This window comes from Serinus canaria, chromosome 4 (genome assembly GCF_022539315.1).
Source record: "Serinus canaria isolate serCan28SL12 chromosome 4, serCan2020, whole genome shotgun sequence".
In the NCBI taxonomy this organism is placed as follows: domain Eukaryota; kingdom Metazoa; phylum Chordata; class Aves; order Passeriformes; family Fringillidae; genus Serinus; species Serinus canaria.
This window is the reverse complement of record NC_066317.1, coordinates 62,002,187-62,027,682: the sequence shown is the minus strand read 5'-3', so window position 1 is coordinate 62,027,682 and position 25,496 is coordinate 62,002,187. Positions and strand designations below refer to the sequence as shown.

At 39.1% G+C, this 25,496-nt stretch overlaps 1 protein-coding gene across 5 annotated transcripts in view; it reads left to right on the top strand.

Annotated features, from left to right (window-relative positions):
• The window catches only part of MSANTD1 (Myb/SANT DNA binding domain containing 1), a 57,199-nt gene extending 42,242 nt beyond the window's left edge, over positions 1-14,957 (top strand). For all 5 annotated transcript variants that reach the window (XM_030238732.2, XM_018924517.3, XM_018924523.3 and 2 more), the window contains 2 exons: positions 4,963-5,247; positions 13,911-14,957. In XM_030238732.2, coding sequence (XP_030094592.1) covers positions 4,963-5,247; positions 13,911-14,151 — 526 coding nt within the window. In that variant the 3' untranslated portion in view covers positions 14,152-14,957. The remainder of the gene's footprint in view (positions 1-4,962; positions 5,248-13,910) is intronic.
• Positions 14,958-25,496: the final 10,539 nt, after the last annotated feature.

Sequence of the window (25,496 nt, the reverse complement as noted above, 5' to 3'; positions counted from 1 at the left end):
TCCTCACCATTGATTGGTTGAAAATCAGTTGCTATTTATTATTTATTTTGAAAGCTTTTCCTAGAAACCCCAGGAGATGGATCTTGTATCCATTCCTTAAGGCAAGCAGCAATATCAAATGCTGCAATAATAATAAAAAAGCAATTCTGCTTTGAGCAAAGTCTAAAAAATGAAACAAGTTATAGATTGCTTGCTTTTTGCTGACTAAATAATGATGATTTTCAAAAAAACCAAGAACTCTTTAGAATATAATATTGTGATTTTTTTTTTTAGAAGGTGGATTAATAGGCACAGAGAATAAAGTCTGCAAAAAGGTCAATGGCAGCACAAATGACTCAACAGTTGTCTCAGTCTATTCAGTGAGCATTTTGGCAGTGGAATCTCAAAGTCCATTAATTTATTCACTTTTCTGGAACAAGACAAGCAATCACCTTTCAAATTAACTCAGTTGGCATGCTTTGGGTATTTGTCTACTGGAAATCTGACTTTGATCCCTGAGTTTTTGGAGAGAGTTCTCAATTGCCTCTGCTCTCAGCTGGATTTTAATAGAGCCTCATGAAACAGCAACAGGTCCAGATAAACTCAGTGTGAATTTATTTTGCAAGCTCTGCTGACTTTCTCTCCTACCTCTGTTTCTTACCTCATTTTTCCTGCATGGCTTGTTCCTTCAGGCAGTCATGTGCCCAATTGCAAAGTGTTAATGTTTGGTTCATCTTGCTCTCTCATTTCTGGACTATTGCATTCCAGCCTTCCTATTGTCCTGTTTCTTTTAACATCCCCATGTTTCATTAAAAGAAAAAACCCAATTCTATCTCTGGGCAGCAGCTAAGGTTGCTGTGATGAGTCATGCTAATGACTGAGGGCAGTAAATTAATCTCTGCTTTAGACTCCAGTTTTTCCAGGGTTACATTTACCTCAGTGCAGGCAAAAGCTCTCAGCTGTCTAACTAGGTTTTCTGGGACTTCTGGCAGTTGTAGAAAAAATATTTAAAAGTCAGTAAATCCTGGAACTCGATATTGTAGCTGTAGGATTTTTTTTTACCAGAAAGCTAAACACTCTTGCAGTCAGTGTTCTCCCTATTTACCTCCACCTGCAGCATTTCTACTTCTCTTCCAAAGGACTGACAGACACTCCCTTTTTCCATATCTTCTCATCTCTTTCCCTGTTTCATCCTTTTTTCTGTATGTTTGAGCCAGACTCCATACAGGTAGATGATTGCTGCTGGTGCTGCTTTTAAGCTAACACAGTTCTCTTGTCTACCTCCTGGTAGTGATCCCTTTTATTCAGCTCAGAGCTGTGGTAAGCAGTCAGAAGTGGAATTAGTATCCATTCAATGCACTGAGAGCCAGAGAAATCCCTGCATTTGTATAACTGCAACTCTACAGCTCTGTGAGCAGACAATAAACAACAGCTCTTCCCTCCAAGTTGTCATAGCTCTGTAAGAAAAGGGGGTCTGGGTACACAGCTGAGCTCAAACAACAAAAAGGTACCAACCTACTCAGGCAAAATGTCTGCTCCTGGAAACTTTCCATTGAATGATAGAATGGTTCAGATTGGAAGGAACCTTTAAAGACCATCTCTTTCCAACCCCTCCCATGGGCAGGGCCACCTTCCCTAAACCAGATTGCTCAAAGCCCCATCCAAACTGGCCTTGAACACTGCCAGGATGCAGCTTCCACAGCTTCCTGGGGCACCCTGTTTCAGTGGCTCACCACTCTCATTTAAATTTCTTCCTTATATCTAGTCTGAATCTACAATAAGTTCTTCCCAGAGCCTTCTCTTCCCCAGGCTGAACAATCCTGTCTCTCTCAGCCTGTCTCTGTGGCAGAGCTGCTCTGAGTATTTTTGTAGCCTGCCAGGTGGGGTCTCAGGAGAGCAGAGGGGCAGAATCCCCTCCCTCAGCCTGCTGGCCATGCTGCTTTTGCTGCAGCCCAGGAGAAGGGTTGGCTTTGTGGGCTACAAGCACATTGCCAGCTCATGTCCAGCCTCCCACTGACCTGCACCCCCAGCTCCTTCCCTGTGGGACTGCCCTCAGTCTCTCCATCCCCCAGACTGTAGTTAGACCTGGGTTGCCCCCAAAATCACCACAGGGTGATTTAATGGAAGCAGATGCAGCCAATGAGGCTGGGGGGAGTTGGTGTCTGTATTCCAGCCTTCACTGCCCACAGGTCCCAGTCGGGTGTGCCTGCGGCAGAGTTATCTGAGAGTTATCAGAAATAGCAGCAGTGGGAAAGGACTGAGTCAGGAATCATCTCTGAGACTTTGTGAAGATGGAGGGAGGTCTTAGGGACCAGAAAAAGGCTGTTGAATCTTCAGAAAGGCAGGAACAGGAGTTCTTCCCTTCGACTCTTTAAGAGATCATTGAGCAAGAAATTTTGGAAGCAATTTCCAGTCACAGAAAGGAGAAGGTGGTGACTGGGAATAGCCAGAAAGGATTTACCAGCACTGAATCACACCTGACTGACCTGCTTGCTTTCTTTTTTAAAGGACTAGATCTGTGGATGAGGGTAGAGCAAAGGATTGTCTAGCTCACAGTACAAACCCTTTTGGCACAGTCCCCAAGAACATCCTTGTATCCAAGCTGGGATGTTACACTGCAGGGGAAGGACTACCAGCTGGCTGGAAAACTCTCTGGATCTCTGGGCACAGAGTAGCTGTTAATGGTTTGTATTCTGCCTGGAGACTCATTCCCAGTGGAGGACTGCACGTGTTTTGTACTGGGACCTGCCCTGTTTAAAATCAATCCCAAGGTGAAGGTGGAGTTCACTGGTTTGCAGATGATGCCAAACTGGGGCTGCAGTCTGCACCTGTGAGGGCAGGACTGACACTCAGAGGGACCTGGGCAGGTCGAGGAATGGGCTGACAGGGACCCCATCCAACCCAACAAGGACAAATGCAGAGTCCTCCTCTGGGATGGCCAAATGCTGGAACAGGAGGGGATGGCCTGGCAGGGCAGCAGCTCTGCTGGTGGGGACCTGGGTGAAATTGGGCTGAGTACAAGCCTGCTCCCAGAGCAGCCAGCAGAGTGTCAGCTCCAGGCTTGTCCTGCCCTTTTTGACACAATGCTTTGCAGTCCAAAGGGCTCAAACCGTGTCCCACCAAGTCTCAGTGCAGCTGCTGGACTTGGCAGTGGCCTGGCTGAGATGTGGTCACCCCTGGCTTTTGCCACCTCTCCCCTGGGGATGACTGACCACAGTGAATGCACTCCATAATTGCAATTCAGTTTTAAGCCTCATAGCTTGAACACATTGAGAGTTTCAACACAGGCAAACAAATATGGCATGTAGGCTTGGCTACGAGCTTGTAGTGGCATAATTGATCTGTTTTTCATGCAAATAGCCTCAACAATTGAACTAAAAATAATCAATATTAATTGATGGTTGTTGTCAGGCCTGTGTTTAGCTATTTTCTGTCTGTGCTGCATGGGTATGCATGTATTTGTAGGCTGTGCTCGATATTCTCTGACTATGAAATCGCAGCAGTAGGTTGTGAAATATGTATGAAATTAAAATTTTGAATGCATAGAGGGCATAAAAGTATGGATGGCTGTGAGGCTCTGCTTTGCAGGACTATGATGTGCATTTCTAAATAGCTGGAAAAGCTCATCAGACATTGCAAGGACAAGGAGAAAAGAATCCTTAAATGGCTTTAAAGTCTAAGCAAATCTTACTGCCTTCTTTTCTCACTAGTGGATTTCCCCTTACTCTAGGCTGACAGCATTTTAAAAGGAAGAACTTCAAGTTCTCACTTTTAAGTTTGATACCATTGTTTTCATGTTTACATGTTATTTAATTCTACCCCTTGCAAGACTGGTGTGGGAAGATGGATTCTGAGAAGGAAAAACCTGAAAGGCTTCAAAAAAAAAGGGGTGGGCCAGGTGTCCAGGAATAGAGTTTTTTTTGGATTTTTTTTTTCTACAAATGCAAACCTCTAGCTGTGAGAATCAGATTTGATTCAGCTTTTTGTTAATTTGAATGAAATCTGGTTTATGAAAATGGGGCATTTGCCATCGGTCTTGCCTTTCCTGTTGTGTTCCCTTCCTGCATTTTGATTTAGAGTAACAAGATCCAAATTGGGAGAGGCAAATGAAAAGAAAGTTTGGGACTCTAGTTGGGCTGTGGAATTTCTTTGAGATGTATCCTACATCTATATACCTCAGTTTTATATTTCTCAGTAAAAGAAAATAAAATAACACTGGGTAACTACTGGGATAGCAGTGAACTTGTCTGAGGACTGAATAATAAATCTCATAAGATACATGTGAAAGGGTCATGGTTGATAGTCCACTGTAATGTAATGATTTTGTGCATGCTGTTTCTAATGCATTATTAACTGTTTTAGGTTTTTTTCTTTTTTTTTGGTAAATTAATGAAACTCTGTACTTTTCCCTACCCTGATCTTTATTCTGTAACAAATGAACAGATGTCTGTATCTCATGGTTGTTACAAAGATATTTATCAAGGCATTTCAGGGCTTTTAAGCCATATTAGAAAAAGGATATGCATTATATTTATAGCCACTTGTATTCATTATAGAAAATAAATATTAATTCTTCAAAGCGTGAAAGTGCAGGGCTGCCCTCAGTTCAGTAAAGGCTGTGGTGGGTTGCTTAGTCCAGTTGCCAGGGACTGCTGTTAGATTGGTTAGTTGGGTATTCTATAAGGGGAAGAAAATTATTCAACCACCAACACAATCCTGTTTCCATTAGAAGTTGTAATGTTCTTTATCTGTATTGAATTTCTTTTGGGGTTTACATGCAATGTTTTATTACAGGTCAAACCTAGGAAAAGAACCTGAAAGGCTTCACTGGAAGTTAAAGAAGAAAAGTGTCTAATTTTATTCTCATTAAAAGCATTCAGTTTGACTCCTAAATGTGATCAGAACAAATGTTATGAGATAGATCTGTATGAAAAGTACTTGTGTAGGAAAACAAGCTTTAATGTTGTGTGCCTTTTCTTACAGGAAATTAAAATGCATGACTGACAGTGAAACTGTGGCACCTGACTGGCCTTACTACAAAACCATTGATAGGATCTTATCCAAAGTGACAGACCACAGCGATGTGAAAATGCATGAAAATCAGCAGCCAGGTCCTTCTACATCACAGACAGAGGCCTCGCAGTCTCCATCAGCCAAGTCTACACCTCTGTACTTGCCATATAACCAGTTTACATATGAAGGAAGGGAAGAATGCTTTGAAGATGAACATTCAGAGAGCTCATCAAGCTTGCTTTCTTACAAGCTGAGGTAGCATCTATTTTCCCCTCTTTTTAGGATTTTGCAGAATGAACCGAATTTGCTGTGTAAAGGGAACACCCTCCCACATTTTTCTCTAGCAGCTCTTGTATTTTTTCTGTAAATCACAAATGAGATCTGTTCCCCAATCTCAGTCACTTTGCTGAATTAGGGCATTTTCTTTATTCCTTTATGAAAGACTGGGAGGGAGTAGGAGAACTGGGCAAAAAGTTGTATATTATTGCCAAAACTCAGCATGCATGTCACGGCTCACATCAGGGAGAGTGTTCATAAAAGGAGTACAGGCATGTTCAAGAGAGTCCTGCGGTGCAATCAGAGATATAACATACTGCTCAGATGATTTTTGGCTTGCTCTAGTTCTGCTTTTGATATGACTATGAAATTTCTCTGGCTTCAGTTATTATTAAAATGGTGAAAAGATGCAAAATAAATATTTCTGTGGACACTGAAAAGCTGCTCATGCAGTTTGAAAGTACATGGCATCATTTTAAATACAATTGAGAATGTAATTTTTTTCAAAGTAAATTCTAGTTTGAGATGCAAACATGTGATTCCTTTTTTTTTTGGATATGATTGGAGTTCCCTGGAAGGCAGCATTTTAGCAAAAGGCAGGGCTGTACTCTTGATACAAATTTCAGACTTTACTGGTCTCATTTTTCATCCAGAGTGGTGTGAAATAAGAGCTGATTACAGTTTTCTGGCAGGAAAAAAGTTGATCCTGGAGATCCTTATCATGACTCTGTGAGGCTTTAACTGTAACACTAAAATTACCTGTCAGTCATGCAACTGTAAAGATGTTGAGGTGGAAGAAGAACCAACTGAGCAAGTTCGAATTATTGTTTCCAGACCCACTCTTGGATGAATAAAACCAAGTTAAATTTATTCAATCATTCAAGCAAGTATTTCTTGAAAAACTGATTATTTTAAAAAACATTTTTTTTTGGCAACAAATATTTACTAGGGTGCAACACTTTTGAACTATAGCAACCTTTTTGTTCACAAGCAACAATTTTTTTCGTCCTAGTCCATTGTAAGTAGTTGATATTCCTGATATAAAAACTTGCTTGACTTTAGGATTTTCAAACTCCACAGTCACATTTCAGATGCAATAACTTTTTTCCTAATTGGATTTACAATAACATTATTTAATATTTAATTAGAAGGTCACATTTCCACAAACATTGTGGAGTTTATTCAGTTGACTACTTGATAACATCAGGCTTTTTAAAAAATATGGGATGTTAAGTTTTTTCAGCTTAGGGAGAACTCCAGGACAACACAGATTTTGTACCGTAAGAGAGGACAGAGGTCACCACACCAGGGTTCACTATAGAACATAGACATTCCTCACAGAGATCAAGTTAATCAACCTCAACCCCACATCTGTTGTGCCCACAGTTTGCAGGTTGTCTCTCAGCTCATGTAGGTGCTTTCATTTACAGCTAAAATGGACTTAAATCAGTCACTAAATTATAACATCTGGAAAATTTAAGCTATGATGCATTTTAGCCAGCTTCAGATTCTGGTTTATTTATTTATTTGTAATTTTATCCAAGGAAATACCCTAACCTGTTCTACTAAAAAGTATTTTAACTTTACTTGGCTAAATTTAGAAACTGCATCTCATTTAAATTTGGCCCCTAGTGGCACAGGCTGGCTCTCAGCTGGCTGCAAGTCTGGGGCAGGCAATGCCACTCAGCCCCTGCAATGCTGCTGTTGCCTGCTAGGAGTGGCTGCTCTGGATGGCTCAGGAGGGTCTGGGAGCTGCAGGGAAGGGCAGGGCAGCTCTCAGGATAGCAGGACCTCCATAACTTTTAGGAGTTCAGCCATGGTCTCACAGTCTCCACCATGAAAGAATTTTGTGCAATAGAATATTGTGCATATTACTTAACAGCAAGATAGTTACACAGGGACAAGTTGAAATACAGTTCCCCTGTTTTAAAACAAAAGGAGAAATTGAGCAGTAGATGCAACATGAGAGATCATGGTAATATTCCAGGTGAGCATCGTGATTGGATTAAAAATTAGAAAGCACTTGTGATAATGGGGCATGTGTCTGGAAGGAGAAAAAGTGTTATTCCAGTAGTCCTAGGGGGGTTGAAAAGCTTCTCCAGCCTTGACCTGTTTAATTTAGGCAGATGAATGAGAGCTGAGTAGGGAACCCTTTCTTGGCCAGAAGAAAATCCATTGCTTGCTAGTGATACCACATGGGTTAAAATCACTTAGAGCTGCCATGTTAGACAAGGAAGTTAATTATTTAACTAATGGAAAATTATGAACTGAGGAAGCAATTTATAGCTTGAGCAATTAGTGTCTCATCCTGTATTTGAAAAACACTTTGAAATAGCCAACAAGAGAGAAAAGAATTAGCATAAAAATTTTGGGTCTATCTTGGCTATTTTATCAATGCCTTTGCCTCTGAACAGCAGACAATTGATCCAACAGATTCAAAAAAAGAACAAAAGACAGTTCTGGGAATTGAAATCAAAAGAATGTTTTAGATCCTCAATTTCCCTATTTTGAAAAACACACACTCATGTCTATATGAAAATACAGATGTGTTTTGCAGCTGTATATTTTACAACTTACATTACAGGATTTTTTCTTCAGTAATAAAAAACCTAATGTTATGGCAACAATTGATAGGGAAGAAAACTTTCAAACAGTAGCTCTTTCTAAATAACTTTTAAACTTCTAAAAACTTTTCTGTTATTCCTTTAAACTCTCCAACATAGCTTTAGACTGCCAGCTTTGTGTTTTCCACAGTATCTTTGAACATAGCAGGAGTCTACTTGGCTATATAAATTATAGTTAAAAAAAATTCAATTGAATATTTTGCTTTCATGATAGCAAAAAATGTCAAGTTTTATACTTCAATCATTACATACATATTGTCAAGCTAAAAATAGTTGAAACTGGTTTTCTTTGCATTCTGTTTGAAAAACTTTGAGTTCAGGACCTTCTTACAAAACCTAAATTTTGCTGGTTAGTGATAATACAATTAATGTGAGATAAAATTAACTTGAATTTTTGTTTCAAGTGTGTAGATGAGGAAAACATTTGGAATCCCTTTAAAGGGGTGCCTGTAATTGCTTAGTATTGTTCTAACACTGCTCTGACACTGTTGTACAGTACAAAACATCTGACAGTAATAGAATTATTCTATTATGGTCATAAAATAGAATGCAATGTGGTGTAGTCTTGTACTGCAGCTTAAACTTTTAAAATCCAAATTCCTGACACCACTATAAATGACTTTTTATCTAATTGAAAACAGTGTTTTTTCACCCTGTGGATTAATTTATGGTCTTTGTTTTCATAGTGAAATAATGACAGAACATATTTATACAGGCTGTGAATGTAGTTCAGACTTCATGTGTTCTGCCATTTCTATTGTACTGAAAATGTGAAATAGTTACTTTCATAGATTGAAAGACCATAATAAAACCACTGTGCCATTTAGTCTGACTTCATGTTAGATACCATTTGAATTTGGTCATTCTGATGTGGAGTTCAGAAATGTTGTGGAGAGGGTTCTTCCCTCAGCAGGGCACTTCTGCACTCAGGAGCCTCCTGTCTCTGCTGTCCTCCACTTCTTTGTTTCTTTGATTTGTTTCACTCTGGGAAATACTAAATGTCTGGTCTAGACCTGATAAACTCAGAAGATGGAGAATTCACTCTTCCCTTCTTTCTAGTGATAAGCAAACCCTGGTTTAAACCAGTCCCTTGTTTCTAATGTGAATTTAGTGAATGAAACTTTCAGATGTTATTTCTGCTTACCTTTCTTTTCAGTATATTGGAGAACCTTTCACTATTTTTTTCTTTCTGGCAAGGTGGTTGTGTGCCATGATTGTACTGTCTGGTAGTTTTTAATTTTTAAATGTAGATGAATTCATTTGCTGCAGAAGTTTTACATGGGAAGAAAAAGTAAGAATTGCCTAATTCGTATAACAATTATATATTATATATTCATATTAATAATTAATAACATTAACTAGCCAAGATATGGATTAAAATAAGTGAAATAAAACTTGGTGATGATGCTAATTTGGGAAACAACACATTTGGCAAAGACTTTACTATTTCTAAAATTATGCTATGGCTATTTAAATCTGAAGGGGCATCATCTACAAAGAAGTCTGAGCTTTAGGCTATGTGCATTATGTAGTGCATCTTAACTCATTATGCAGACTTGTTATCCTAGCAAGGTGCTTTGCCCAGGCTCCAAGCCATTTCTGGTTCTTTTCTGTGCTTTACTTCAAGGATGAGTCTCATTAATCCCTGAATGCATTTGAATGATTGAATGAGCCTAGTTTACCAGAAGATCCACATTGCCTCATCCTCTGTCCTTATGCTCTGAATATCTTTATATAATCTCTAATACTAATATTGATTATATCCAGACAATTGTTAATTCTTTTACTAAAGACATGGATTATGGAAGTCTGCTCAGATTTATATGGAGCTAAAAAACCCCAAACCACTGAGAAACAGGTTTTAGGTGTTAAAAGCCATAAATTCCAAGAACTGATGGTACTGCAGACCTGTTTGCCATGAAGAAGTCAGAAATGAGGAATTGTTGTTAAGGTTTTGTGAAGATAATACATTTTGATAAACAGAGAACTCTTTGTATTCACCTCCTGCTTCGTTAATTATTCACACATGTCCCTGAAACAAGCTGTATTGGATAAGTGTAAGCAATCAATCAAGGAAATTTTAATTGAACAATGAATTAAATTGGTATTGGTAGGCAGACAGCAAATGCACTTGAGACTTGCCTAATATGTTGCCTGATTGTTTCTGGAGGTTTTGCTTTGTTCCCCCTCATGTCCATTACACGCAGTCATTTCTGCTCAGTCTCCTAGGTGAGATGGAACAATTTCTTTTTGCTTTGAAAGGTTTCTTCTTCTTCTTTCCAAGGAAGGTTTGCTTCCTTGGAACCCTGCCTGTGTTACAGCATAGCAGGGAAATAGCTTTGTGAGCTCTGTTTGGAATATGGTCTCAGTGCCAGAGCCCTTCCACACTTGGTTCATGTGGTCAGAGGAATACCAATGCCAATCTCTTGTATACTCTGCTGTAGGCACTGGAAGCCCAGCAGAAGAGTACAGCCAGATTGTACTTGAGGTCCTTACTTGCCCTGACCCCTCTTTCCTGACATTTCCTTCAAAATCTACCTTCAGAGACTAGGCTTGGCAAAGAGGGAGGTGTTCCTTCAGCAGCTTGTGGATGCTGTCAGGATCTGCTGCACCCCTGTTGTCTCAGAGGTGCTGGCTGCACAGGAACACACCATGGAGAACAGGCAGCAGGAACTGATTGCTGCTACAGCCATCATCAGTAGATCCTTATTCTTGTGCCCATACACTGGCAAAGGAGATATGCACCTAGCTGGAACTGTTTGAGGATACTGGTGCTGCTTGGCTTACTTGGTGCTGAACCCATATTCCTGCTTCTTTCTTGAATTTGTTATAAAAAATTACTGACATGCTGCCCAGGACACCTAGAACTTCTCAAGAAAGGTGGCTCAGAATCTGAGGAAACACTTCAGAATTCAAATAACTCATCACTGGATGGGCATCACTGGACATTTTTCATTGTTTCATGTTGCAAGTGCTCTTTGCTTGTAAATTAGATTCTTTAGAACCTTCTTTTGTAGGGCCCTTCTCAAGAGCTCCCTTTCAGAAGCAATTCTGTAGAGGATTGTAAGTACCAGTTCCTTACTGTGAACTTGTGAGTGACCACAGAACCCTTTTAGTATCAGTCAGTGGAGAGAAAAGGAGATTGGGACCATCACCAAAGCTTGGGCTTTCTGAAAATTCCTGAAATAAGTTTCTTTTTTCAATGAAGGCTAATTACCAAGTTGTGTTTGTTATTGTACACAAATGTAGGGAGTACTCGGGAGACCTTGAAGAATCTTTGGGTCATTGCTTTTGGGAGCACTTCTCTGTGCTAAAACACAGTTCTGAGCTAGCACTCTTCAGTGAGTATTTTTCAGTTATTAGCAGACTGCAGATACTGCTGACATAGTAAAAATTTGCTGCTCCTTTCTCTCTAGAGCTGTGCAAGGCACTTACTGTCTTGGATGTATGGTTTCATGTCTTACAGTTCTTTGATGGATTTAACTGAAAACAAGACAAAATCCTTTACAGACTCTAGGAAAACACTTCAAAGACTCTTTTCTCTTAAAAATAAGGCTTATTTTAGATCTTTCAGTCTAAATCATGGCATCTTAGTTTTTTATGGTTTTTTTTGTTGTTGTTGTTGTTCTTGTATCAGTTGAAATTGAAATCCAAATGGTGGCTACTGTTACCAAGAAAGACACACAATGCTCAATGCATCTCAGTACCATTGACAAGCTCAGATTTTCTCTCTCATTCCTTATTAAGGACCATTCTCACCAGTGCTTATATTGACAACACACAAGCCCTCTTGTGGAGTGAGTTCGTACTGGTTTTAAGACAAGAGGTTTTACCATAGCTACTTTCTAACACTGTATGGTGAAGAGAACAGAGATTCATCAAGTTTCCAACATTTAAATCCTCTGTGAAGACAAGTTTAAATTCAAAAGGTGGCTTTGGCTAAAATAATATCACCATTTCAGAAAGTTTCTTGCCTACCAGAAAGCAAGCATTCTTTGTGAATGTGACTACAGTGATGGGAACCTTGGAATAACAGATTCAGTGCTGTCCTTTGACTGCTGTGCATCTTTTCCACTTGCTTGATCTCTTTGAGAACCACATTAAAGTAATTCTGGCCCTAAGAGTTAAGGGAGACAAACAGAATTTAGTGTTGGCCAAGACCCATTCTCACAGCATTGTGAGACTGATAATTTCAGTGATCAGCAGCAAGCTTGACCCACAGATTGAGCAGAACCACAGTTTGAGCAGAGCAGAATTTATTTTATTTTATTTTTATATTTATTTGATGCCCCAAATCAAATATGCTATATAGAACCTGCAAAGCTGAGTTTATTGTATACCTTCCAAAGTAGATAGTATCTCACCCTTTTTGGGTCACTGCACTCTTAAATGTCAAGGGGCTTGTGTCTTTTTCTTATATTTGCATTAAGTCTTTCAGGTGCTAAGGATTGTTTATCTCTCCTGCTGACAGATCTGAATGTCACAGTGGCTGCTGCACAAAGCCTGTCAAGTAGGATAAGAACATGAATCAAATTATGATACAAATCTGTCACAGCTGAGTGACCTCACCCCCACTACCCTTCTTCACATTAATAAAAACACATTTCTCAAGAGTTCAAGTTGTGCTTATTCAAGGATGTCTTAAAATCTGCAGCATGTTGACATGGCATTCTAGTCACAGCTGTACTATCTCATTATTGCTTTTCACCTAGAAAGGATACTGCATTTGGCAGAACACGACTGAGATTGCTGTTTGTGTCAAGGGACTTCAAGACACATCATCAGATATCTTTGATGTTGGGGACTCCGGTCTGGAGTTACAAAAAGTGTAAATGAAGACATGGTCTCTCACTTAAAGTTAGGAAAGGAGTTATCCAGCTCTAACTGGAGGTTTCTCAGATGTGTACACTTACACATTTGCCTTTCTTCCTCTTTCACAGTTTAGCATGGTTCCTTCTTAGGCTGCAGGTTAAGAGACACAGATCTGTGTGTGTGCCCTCACTTGTATGCCACATGGGCTGGTTTTGACTGTGTGGCTCTGTCACCCCAAGTTAGAGCAGCCATATGACCTTTACACCTTGAGAGCACTGTCTTTATTGCCATGTTTATCTCTTCCAAAACAGAAACCCAGCATGATAAAGCATAGAGGAAATTCTTAAAATGTTCCCCAAAGTCCACATGGCAGCTCTGCATATTTCACATGAAGATGTCCATTGTCCTTCTCTGGACACACTCCAGCCCCTCAATGTTTTTCTTGTCGTGAGGGGCCCAAAAATGGACACAGGACTGGAGGTGTGGCCTCACCAGTGCTGAGTACAGGGTGACAGTCACTGCCCTGGTCCTGCTGGCCATGCTATGGCTGGTCCAGGCCAGGTGCCATTGGCCTTCTTGGCCACCTGGGCACACCTGGCTCATGGTCAGCCACTGTCAACCAGAACCCCCAGGTATTTTTCTGTCTTTTCAGGCTTTTATGTTGTTTGTAATATTTTTTGGTGGAATATAAAAAAAAGAGTGGTCATTGCCATGCTGTGTCTTGGCACAAAGGCAAATTCTGAGACTCATATTCTGGAGAAAGACCAGCCTTACTGATGCAGTGCTGTGAGATAGTACCACGTATAACCATCCAGTACTTTCTCTGGATTGGGATGGTTATTGCAGCTTTAAAATTGGAGTTTCAATGGCTACATAAGCCAAATGTCTCTCCCAGTACAGTGTATTAAAAAAAAAAAAAAAAGAAAAAAAAGCCTGGTATTCTCCAGGGAAATTTCTTATTAAAAACACTGAGATGTAAAATCTCTTTTTCTCTCTCTCTTTTTTTTTTTTTTAACAATCTGTAACACTATGCAATAATGCATTAAATACTTATGTTTTGGCACAAACTTGAGAGGGAATTTATTGGAGAACACAGGGGTTTAAAAATATGACTAGGTTGTAGCTTGGCCAAGAATATGCTATCAAATTTGGGTTCTTTCTTTTTATAAATATGACTCTAATTTCTAACAAATATTCACATTTCAGAGCTGAAGAAAGACCCGTTAAGAAAAGAAAAATGCAAAACTGCAGTTTCCAAAAGAAGAAGCTAAAATTAATGGAAGCCATGTTGGAAGAACAAAAGAAGTTGAGTAGAGCTATGGAAGAAACCTGTAGAGAAGTGCGCAGGATCCTGGATCAGCAGAACATCATTCAAGTTCAAAGCTTACAGTTACAGGAGAGAATGATGAATCTACTGGAGAAAATGATCTCCAAGTCTAATGTGTAGTTTCCTTTGTGAATGCCTCTGAGATTACTATTGCTATTATAGATAACCATTTATTGCACACCATATGTGTGTCTGTTGCCCTATTCCCAGGTTTTCCATGGAAATTGAAACCCTAGTGTAATCCTAGTTCAGCAAAGAAAACATAATGCAGGGTGAGAGCTATCCAGTATGATAAAATTAGTGCAATATATGCCTAAGTCAAATTATTTTTATACAGAAAGTTAAGGGATAAATAGCTCGGGGAACTGAAGTACTATTTATGCCTAAGTCAGGTATTGTTTTGCAAACAGTGGTGTTGTCTATTGCTTCACATCAAGGACTGCAGCTTAATCTGTTTTAGGAGAATGAAATAGTGCATTTCTAAACATGGTTATTGCACCTTGACTTTGCTGATGATTCAACCCTGTTTTGAAACATATGCCTGATTGTATAAGTGACCTATGGTTCTTGTGAAGAGCTAGTTGGGACCATGAGATACATAATTTTAAACTCCATGCCTGATATGAATAGTACTCTAAAGTATGAGGGTAAAAATAGTCTATTCAAATACATTTTTTGATATAAAAACAAACACCCCAAACCACCTTCCTATATACTGAATACTAAAATGTATAGAAGATACTTGAAGTTGCTTTTGATATTAAACATTTAAATTTTTTTCATTATTAACTGGAATCTGTTGACTTAACAAACAACCAGCAATGAAAACTTTCATTTATTCTCTATCACAAAAGAAAGTATTGTACTGTGTGTATATACATATATATAATGTCTATCAAATGAAATAAAGAAAAAGAAGAAACTTACTGCTTTTTGCGGGGCAGGTGGTGTGCTTTGGGATAGCAAAGGGACTGGGAATGATGAGCACAGTGAGAGGTTCACAGCCACGGATGGCAGGGTGAAGATCCGCCGTGCTGATGCCCAGATGGACAGGGATGCACCACACGAGGGAGCCGCAGGCACGGAGGATGGTACCCAGGGAGCTGAGATGCAGCACCAGCTCGGGATGGCTCCTCCATGAAATGTGACATTTAAATAATCTTTCACCTAAATTCGAAAATTGGCCGGCAGAATTTCCTATATGCCTTTTACTTTTGTGTTCTCCGTAAAAAACCCCATATTTCTGCCTGTTTTACTGTATAGGCAAGAGCAAAGGTTGGATTCCAATATAAAAACTAAAGAATTGGTACAAGGCCATTTTCCATTCTCACTATTGAATAATGTCCCCTCTTAAAACTTTGCCTTTGAAGGTGTTTGCATTCTCTTATATAATTTAATGTGTTGTTGCCTAAAGGTGAGCTAAAATATTTTAAATCCCTGACACAACAAATTAATCTCTAATTATGCTTGCTGAACAGGATGAAGGTTATACTCACCAAGCAAATTAATAATATGTGGAAATATTTCTTAGAAAGACCTCCAGGTATGAAGACTAAAATTTATTAAATATCTAAATGTGGCCCATTCCTACTGATTTTAATTAATGATAACAGGGTAAGGCAAATGTGGTAGAAGACTGAACTTGGAGAAAATGGTGGCTGCTGAAATATAAACAAAGTAACTGTTCCTCACCCCAGCTTTACTAAAGTGATTGCATGATTGGAAAAATGCCAAGTTTCTTTTCTGATTCTGCAAAGATAGTTTTACACATTTCAAATGTAGATCTGTCATGCATTCAGGTAGGCTACATGTTCAGTGCCTCCTGACACTTTAACTTGTTTACAGCAAGATATAAAGACATTCTCCCCTGACTCCACAGGAATTAATAGTATTTACTCTTGCTATCTACTTAAATCATATAGCAATTAAATCCAATTAATGAGCAGTAACAATGGCAGCACAGCTGAACCTTGTACTGCAGAGTAGGTAGCCCCCCCTCCTTCCCTGTTATTACAGCTCCAGATCTGTAGGAACACAAGAATGGAAAAAATCTTATTCCTTGCCTGCTACCACAAGGAATCATGTCATATAATTCCTTTTGTTAATTGTGTGAACCTGTGTCTTAAAATGAGTTAGGTGTTTTGTCCCCAGAATTATATGAAGACCTGCATTACAGACAGGTAAATGCAGTTTATAAAATTGCTTCTAGGATTATTCCTGATTAATTTATACTATTTTTTTCTTGTATCAATGCTGATTTTGTTGCTTTATATAGCATTTACTCTTGAGAGCTAGAGGTCATGCCCCAAGCAACCCTTCTTCTGATGGATAATACTATTTTATAAGGTAGGATTTTGATGGCTGTTTTGCTAATTTTGCTCTTTTGAGTTCATCCATTTTAAAGGTGAATGCCTAGAATGACACACAGCATTCCAGATGAGACTCCAAACATTGTCTTACATAACTTCTTTAAAGGAAATGGTGTTTTCTAGTGGTTCTGAGATTTTTTTTCCTATATAATACATTACTTTTAGTAGTTATGTTTAGAAGTTCAGAATCATCATCTCTTTAACAAAAGGCTTTTTTCCCATCCATGCAGATTACCTGTGTACTAGCCCTGTTTCTGCCTAGAGTGAACACAGCAAAGCTTCAGACAAATATTACAAGTTTCATGTATGACAGAACTTTTCTAATGCTTTTTTGACAAGGTAAAAATTCCCCACCTACCCATAGTTTCCTTCTGCTGCTGTTTCTTTTGTTTCTGTAGAGACTGAAGGTTTATTTAAAAAAATAGGTTGAGTGTTTTTTGAGGGGATTTCTTTCTTTGTTTAAGGTAGTCACAGCCTTTTCATCTGTATGGGACAGTTAGCTGCAGGTACAGGTATTTGAATGTGATTTTCAGACAAATTATACCTTGAAAGACCTGCCTAGAATTAAAATTCTTGGTAGAATTCCTGGTTTTGCAACCAAATTCCTGGTTTTGCTTCTGTGTCTGTATGAGTAGGGAGCTGAGTAAAATAAGTATTCAAGGGGAGCATGTGAGGAGTTACCCAATTTTATAATTTTAATATGACATTAAAGGAACTCCCTCTTGGCTTCTAGAAGTGTGATCAACAAAGAAACTGTAGCATAGGAAAACAAATTTCTTATTTTCAGGGCAGTAATGGGGTCAACTCAGTTTGATATCACTTTTACCAAATGAAGTGCTTGTATTACATGTACACACACAGATGGTGAAAATAGAAAAAATTAAATAGGGGAGGAAATAGACTGCCTGGAGGCAGGTGACTTTGTAAGTGATGTGACAATAAAGGAAAAGGAACCTGAGGAAGGAGATGAGAAAATGAGACATTGAGAAACATGCAAGCAATTGAGAAGCAGATTTTGATGAAAGATGGGAAAAAATATGTTGGACAAAAGGGCAATGTAAATGCCTCCAAAAATTCCAGAGAGGGATAAGGGAACACAACACTTTAGAAAGTGAAAATGAAAGAAAAAACATAAAGCTGAAGGAGAAAACTTTGAGTATGAAAAGCTAAAGCTAATGTAGGGGCTCTCTATTTTGAATAGAGAGCCCCTACAGGTAACTTAAACAAATTACAGTGTAGAGCAAGGAGTGACAGTTTTTCCCACCAGAGAAAAATAAGTTTCTGAACAAACATTTGGAATCAAGGATATTTTTCACAGAGGAGAGAGGTTAAGTAATTTGTAGGAGGATCCTGTAATAATTAAGCAACATTTTCTCATGCTGGTGTTAAAAATTTGCTGGGTAAAAATGTTAGTAAATTTTTTAAAAATTATTTTTACTCATGGACTTCAAACTGGAGAAGCATTTTAAGACTTCAGTTTATTTCAGGCCCTGCCAAGTTTAACAGTTATCCACCAGACCAGGAGTTTATGGACAGGGAATGTGTTTTATCATATTCTCCATAAACTGCTCTCTCTTGAAAAGGAAAAAACAACCCGGAACAAAAAGATGTATACAGGATTTTATTTTTTTTTTTTTCATAGACAGCCTGCCCAAATCCGTGTAGGTAAATAGTTTACAACTCTGTAGGCTTACCCCAAGTTAACAGCCTGGTTCTGTGAACACTCAATGGGACTAAAATGGTTCTAAAGTCAATGGGACTAAAATGGTTCTAAAGTCAATGGGACTATCCAAATGAATAAATATATTGAAATCTTTATGTATATGTTTGCAAGATCAGTTCCTATGCTGATAATGTAATGTGAAAGACAAATTTAAAAAAGAAATTTAGGAACATTTGGTGGTGTTATGTCAGCAAGTAAATACTAACCATCTGGTCTCTAGATTGCTAATCTATTTCCCCTGATTTTATGGTAGCATGCTTCCTGTGTCTGCAAGCTTGAGACTACATCATTAAACTTTTGTGTTGATCTTTTTTAGTGTTTTAACAGAAACATTTGAAATACTTTGCCATTTTGGGTGCGAAATTTTCTTCCTATGCTTATTTTTTCTGGCTGGAAATTTTTCATTCTGTTACAGCTTATTTTAATGTATTTATTGAACCACATTTCTAATAAGGATGAATAATTTCAGGTATGTTCTTTAAAAAGCAGACCAGTCATCCACAGTGAATGACATCCAGTTATGTAGGGATGACTAATTACTACTGGTAATTAGGCTGTAAGATCTCAGTTTGATCCTAGTATCACACAGTACCAGTTTAAAGGGACCCTGGTCCAGCCTTTCTTGGCTTTCTTAGCTGCAGCAGCAGCACCCTGGTCACTCATCCTGAGCTTGCTGTCTACCAGGACCCTCAGGTCCATTACCACAGAGCTGGTACCCAGCCAGACAGATCCCCACCTGTGCTGCACTCCTGGATTGCATTTTCCCAGGTGCAAATTCTTGTCCTTGTGCAACTTGTGCACCAAGAAAAATATATAGGCTGGATATTAGGAAAAAGTTTTTCATGAAAGAGTGATAAAGTTGTGGAATGATCTGCCTGGGGAGGTGGTGGAGTCACCATCCCTGGATGTGTTTAAAAAAAGACTGGATAACTGGATGTGGCACTCAATGCCATGGTTTAGTTGAGGTGTTAGGGCTGGGTTGGTCTTGAGGATCTTTAAGGTCTCTTCCAACCTCATGATTCTGTGAACTTCATAAAGTTCTTGGCAGCCCACTCTTCCTGCCTATCCAGGTCTTCCTTCAGGGTGGCTCTCCCTCCCAAAGTGTCCACTTTCCCTCTCTGCTTGGCATTATCAGCAAACTTCATCAGGATACACTTGATTCCATCCAGATCACTTACGAAGATATTAAACAGATAATATCGATCTGGAGGACCCCACTTGTCACAGGCTGCCAGTTTGAAAAGGAGTTATTTACCACCATCCTCTGGCTGTGTCTGGCTAGCCAGTTCCCCATCCACTGCATGGACCAGTCCAGTTCCTAATGCATCCAGTACTTCAGGAGGAGTCTCTGGGAAAACATATTGAAAGCCTTGGAGACAATGTCCATTGCTCACCCCACATCAGCTGAGCAGGGCATTGTGTTGTCAGGTGATCAGGTTTGTCAAGCATGACTTGCCTTTGGTGAATCCCTGCTGGCTTTTCCCAATCACGTGCTCCATTTGACTTGTGAGAGCCCGCAGGAGAATTTGTTCCCCAACTTTCCCAGGGAATGGAGTAAAACAGACAGGCCTGTAATTTCCTGGATCCTCCCTTAAGCCCTTCTTGTAGATGGGCTGACATTAGCACTCCTCCAGTCTTCTGGGACATCCCCAGATATCCACATCTTCTCCAAGATTATGGAGAGCATCCTCAAGCAGCTGTTAAAACCCTTGGATGTGTAACATCAGGACCCATCAATTTGTAGGGGTCAGGTTCCTGTGATAGTACACAGACAAGCTCTTCTCTCACTGACAGTGTCTGCTGGTGTTTCTATAAACCTGGATTTTTGATCCTGCGTCCCAAGGTGAAGACAGAGGTGAAGAATGTGTTGGGAATCTCTGCCTTTTCAGCACTATGGGTGACCAGTTCACCTCTGCTGATGAACAGTGGGCCAATATTTTCTTCTGTTTGTTGTTCATTTTTGACCTCTGGCCAATTTCAATTGAGCTGAGCTTTTGCTTTTCTAACTGCATCTGCTCACCCTGCCAATGTCCCTGTAGCTCTCCATGGGTTTTCTATCTCTGGTATGCTTCTCTTTTGGTTTTGAGCAGACCCAAAAGCTCACATTTAAGCCAAGGGAGTCTTTTATTCCACGTACTTTCCTTACCCTTAGAGAGCATGAACTGGTTTTGTGCTTCCAGGAGAGTGTCCTTGAAAAACTGACAGCCCTCACAAGTTCCTTCATCTTTCATGCAACACTCCCAGGGAATCTGTCCCAACTGAGCTCAGAGCTAAATTTCTTGACTGCAAGCTGTTACCTTAGGGTAAGCTCTGGATTGCTATGCATTGCAAGGAAAAAAATGAATTGGTGCATACCATTTAAAGGTATAAAATTTACAACAGACTGAAATGTTGAGAAGCACTTATCACAGCTTGAGGAGGGCTTGTTTCACTGAGGGAAGCTATAGGAATATCAATTTTCTTCTAACTGCAAAGTAAACATATTTTAAAAATTAATTAAAATTACTATAAAAACTCTCCAGTATCCTCATTCTTCTCTCTAGAGGTTTAACTATAATTTATCTTTAATTCAATATAATCAGCTCAAATGCAATCTCTTTTATGAATGCATAAAACCTTGCCCACATGAACTTATGTTAACTATAATGCCTATGCCTTCTTTAAACTTACATGAATAAGATTTTCTATCTTTCCTTTTCATTTAACTTAGAACTTCACTAAATGAAATATACCAGTGTTAAATCTTTAACAAAACTAACTGTCCACATAGGGTTTAAATCTACAGCTCATCTATTCAATGATTTAAGCATATTTAGAGCTCATTCACACTGGTTAACATTCAGTAAAAAATGAGACTGAATTTCACCATAGTTGAAATGGTCTAATACAGACTATATCAGAAATGATGCACTTGTTTTGTGTCTCCTTGCTGCCAAGAAGTTCTTGTGATTTGGTTTGTGCATTCTCCTGAGAACAATCCATGGCCTTATTTCAGGAAGCTGGTTAAAAAGGGCATACTATACATTGGAGAACTTTATTCTTAAGCAGACTTTCCTTCTGTAAGATTATCTGTATGTGTTCATTCATGCCATGAACTCCATGCAACATCCCACAGGCATTGTGGTTTGCTTGCTGAAGGGTACCTTCAGCTGACAGCCCTGTGCTGAGACACCAGGAACCAGCTACAGCTGTGCCTCTGAATCTCTTAGCTGGAGACACTGCAAATTCTTCTGATCTTGTCTCACCCACTCCAAATGAAAAGGAAATACTTTTCATGTGTAAAGTATGTGGTTTAAGTCCACTATTAAGAAAAATGTATCTTATGAAAAAATGCATAGGCTAATTTTCTATTTCAGATGAAATTAGGATGTTATGCTAGGCAATAACTTGGGGGATGCCAGTTGACAAGGAAAGAATGTGAAAATGCTTATGAAAGACCAGCCATAATCACCAGGACTTCACCAGGAACTGCCTGGGTCACCTAGTTCATGCAAGTCACCACAGATGTTGTAAAGTAAAGAAGGTGAAAAAGGAAGTAGGCTGCCACAGGTTGAAATAAATAATCCATCAACGTTCAATTTTTACCATGGAACTGAAATTTCAATAGGAGGCAAGACCTTAACCTAGTTCTGAGAGGAACTTAAGAAGCGATGGTGAGGGTACCCAGAAGAATTCCACACGTGCTGTCAAGGCCAAAATGACTCTTAACAAATGAATGTTCATTTCAGAAGGTCATTTAGACCTTCTATTCTTAGATGAAACCAAAGTCTTGGTGGAGCACAAAAAAATTATCCTCTTCTATGTAAGTATATCTTAGTGTATTTTATATGAGTTTTAATTGCTGAAGTTATGCTAATAATCATGATGGTTTTTTGCTGGAATGAGCAAGTATCTTCTAATTTCATTTAAAAGGCATTCAGAATCTAGTTATGAGGTGGGGGAAGATGAAGTTAGTCTGAGCTGAAGCAGATTTGAGAGCCAGGGCAGAATCCTGTCATTCTGTGTTGTTAGGAATGGCTGCTGTTTGTACCAAAACTACCTTTGCCAAGGTGGACCTAAATGTCACTGCAGTCGTGCCATGCCTTGTCAGCTGAACTTCAGAAGGAGATAACCTGGTACCCTCCAGCAAGCAAACCACAATGCCTGTGGGATGTTGCATGGAGTTCATGGCATGAATGAACACATACAGATAATCTTACAGAAGGAAAGTCTGCTTAAGAATAAAGTTCTCCAATGTATAGTATGCCCTTTTTAATCAGCTGTGTCTCTGGCAGGTATCATAAAGACAGACTGAACTTGGCCCAAAAGGACTTTATCCTCTCCAAAGTCTGGAGCTAAAAAGCTTGGATGAGGAAATGGAAAAATGCTTGGACTTGACTTTGCCACATACTGACTAGAGCAAGGTAAAATGATTCTTGGGTTAACTGCTGAGAGTAGAGGATCCCTCCTCCTCACTTCATGCTACATAGCTTGTCCTGTAGTCAGGGTCTTTTATCAGAGGAATTATGTTAAATAGGAAAGTTGATTTCTCTATTACTCATGTTGCCTCTGGCTCTTATTTTCTGTCAATTTCTTTTCTTGTAGTCATATGTCAATATGGAGAACTCTCAGCATGTTTTTCCTGTGGCTTAGGGATATGAGGGGCATTTTTGGACTGGCATTTGTCCCTCATCATTAGGAATGCTTAGTGATACCTCAGCAAGCAGAGCCCTGATGTGCCACCCTGGTATGGCGCATGAACCTGTGAGTCACACTGGAAATGGCTTCAAAGAGGAAGAAAGAAGAAGACAGGAGCAGAACACTGGAGGATATCATGCATGCTCCCAATTTGGCTTGCTGTTTAGATGCAAGGATGGAGCTTGCTTGCTCTGTGAGTATTGCAGAATAAGACAATAATGACTTCTTTTGCATGGTACTTGGAGCCATGAGGAATAACTCCCCGAGATATCCCTTTCCCTTACAGAACCAAAAATACATGGTAGTTCTTCAGAACATGTGAATTTAGCTGCTGGATGATACACATTTTTAAGCCCAATGGAACTGAAGACACTCAGCTTACATGAGCTCAATGGGACAAGAGACACAGCTTTAATGGAGCCACAAAGCCCAGGATCATTAGCCAGGCAATTTTGAATTAGAAAATTGAAGCTTCAAGGCTTAAAGAGCAAATAAACAAAACCAACAATCCCTTTAGAGAAAAAAAAGGGAAAGAAATACACCTGAATTTTTTTTCATTTTGGTGTGTGTGTTTTAACAATATTAGAAGGTGTCCATCAGACAATATGAAATAAAAAATTTACACTAGTTTAGACTCAGCAAGGCATTTATCAGGAACTGAGGAATTTTGGGTATAAACTCTTTGCCCACAAGAAATAGTGGGTAGAAGTTTCTGTGCTTTCACTGATAACAAGTAAGACCAAACTCAATTCTTGGTTTTCCAGTTCTTGACAGAAGTGTATTAAGTATGCTTGTGTCCTTGAAGTAGATATTTTATTAGCAGCTGTTTTGGTTCTATAAATTAGGGTTGTTCATCAGCACTGAAGATTTTACATGACATCACCTTTAACAGAGTGTAACTATACTTAAGGAAAGAAAAACTGGCATCAGTGGGCACTACTTTGTGTTTTCAGGTTTTGACTAAAGCAAAATGTTTCATTTGAACTCTGTTAGTGAATTTGGGAAAATAAATACAGTACATTTGATTGTAGAGGAATTTTCTTAGGATATTGAAAAATTATATTTATATTGTGGTGCTTTCCAAAGGCACAGTCAGGACCAGGGCCTGGCTGTGCCTGTTTTCACACACAAAAAAATGTTCCAGACAGTTTACCATTTGAACCTTCCATTTCTCAAGAGGCATCATTCATATATTAAAATGCACAAAAGAACTTTTCATATATTTAAATGCACAAAAGAACACAAAATCTATTTATCTAACTATCACAGTAGGTAAGGACACAATTACAAGGATCAATCTCTTTAACCCTAAGCAGGAGTTGGGAGGATGTGTCCTCTATTGGCCAGTCAAGATTCAACAGGATCAGTATCCATCTCTCTATTTCTACTACTTCACAGCTCCTTGTAAGGGTTTTTGTACATCAGAATGTATGGATGGGAAACACCATCATCCAAACCAAAATGCGTTTATACAAAAATATTTTCTTCTATTTCCCACTGCCAGGAGTGTCTCATACCAGGTAGAAAACTATGATCAGAATAAAGGGAAAAGTATTTCTAAATATTAGACGAACTAGTAAACCAAGGTAGATCCTGATGGCTGTGTGTTTATTCAGTCCTCAATGTACAAAACACGATCTTTGCTTTTGGAGTTTAAAAAATAAGTTCTTCAATGACTTTGCTCCCAGCTATGTACTAACTGGCCAACACAAGCTAACTGCACTGTATATGACCCATAGCCTTCCCTGCTGTTCAGAACAAAATCAAACCAGGAAAGTTGGAATCACATTTGTAAACTGAACAAGCATTTGACAGTGACAATCATGTACAAATTTATTATTTTAAACAGGTTGAAAATATTAAATGATAAAAGTGATATTTATGTGAGGATTTTTCTGTATGTCTAAAAACCTTTTTGGAACAACCCACACTTCCATTCCTTTAACTAAGGTAATTAAAACCACAGACTTTGTGTCAGATGCTGGACTATGTTTATTTTCTGACTTCTCATCTGGTGTCTGTGACAGCAGTGATCACACTCCATTACAGGATGCATTGTAAACCTCTCCAGATGAAGCCTGACGAGCTGTTTGGTGACAGCCACCCTTGGTGTGATTGAGATGTCTGTATGCCCAACACTAAGCTACTTAGCCTCATAAGCCAAAGCTTTTCCAGCCCCAAAGCCACAAATCCTTATCACTTTGTTTCACACTCTTTCTTCCTTTAGTGTCTCCAACAGTGGTGAAAACAGCAAGTTACAGCTGAGACCTTGTGTGGATTTTTGAGGGGCCATTAATCACCTTGTTCCAGATTATAACATGAAGTCTTAATCACCATTTCTAAAAGCACTGAAGCAATGTACCAAATTCATTCTGGATGAGTTGGATTTTTCTGACTGCAAGTAGAGTGTGTGAGCACACCTGTGGGCATATCAGCCCTCAGTTCTCACTTCTTCTTTCCTGAGTATCACTTAAATAGGGAATTCTGCTGTCATACAAAATAGCCTTCTGTGAAGCCAAACTAATTACATGCTCCTGTGCTATTACAAAGTGCAAGCAATCCTGTTGATTATCACAAATACAACAGGTTCAGTATATCTGGCAGGGGTTATCTGACACTGCCATGGAGTAATTAGTTTATAATTAGCAGATTCTGATGACACGTTTTAGCATCCCTCCTCTTTGAAGCAAAATAAA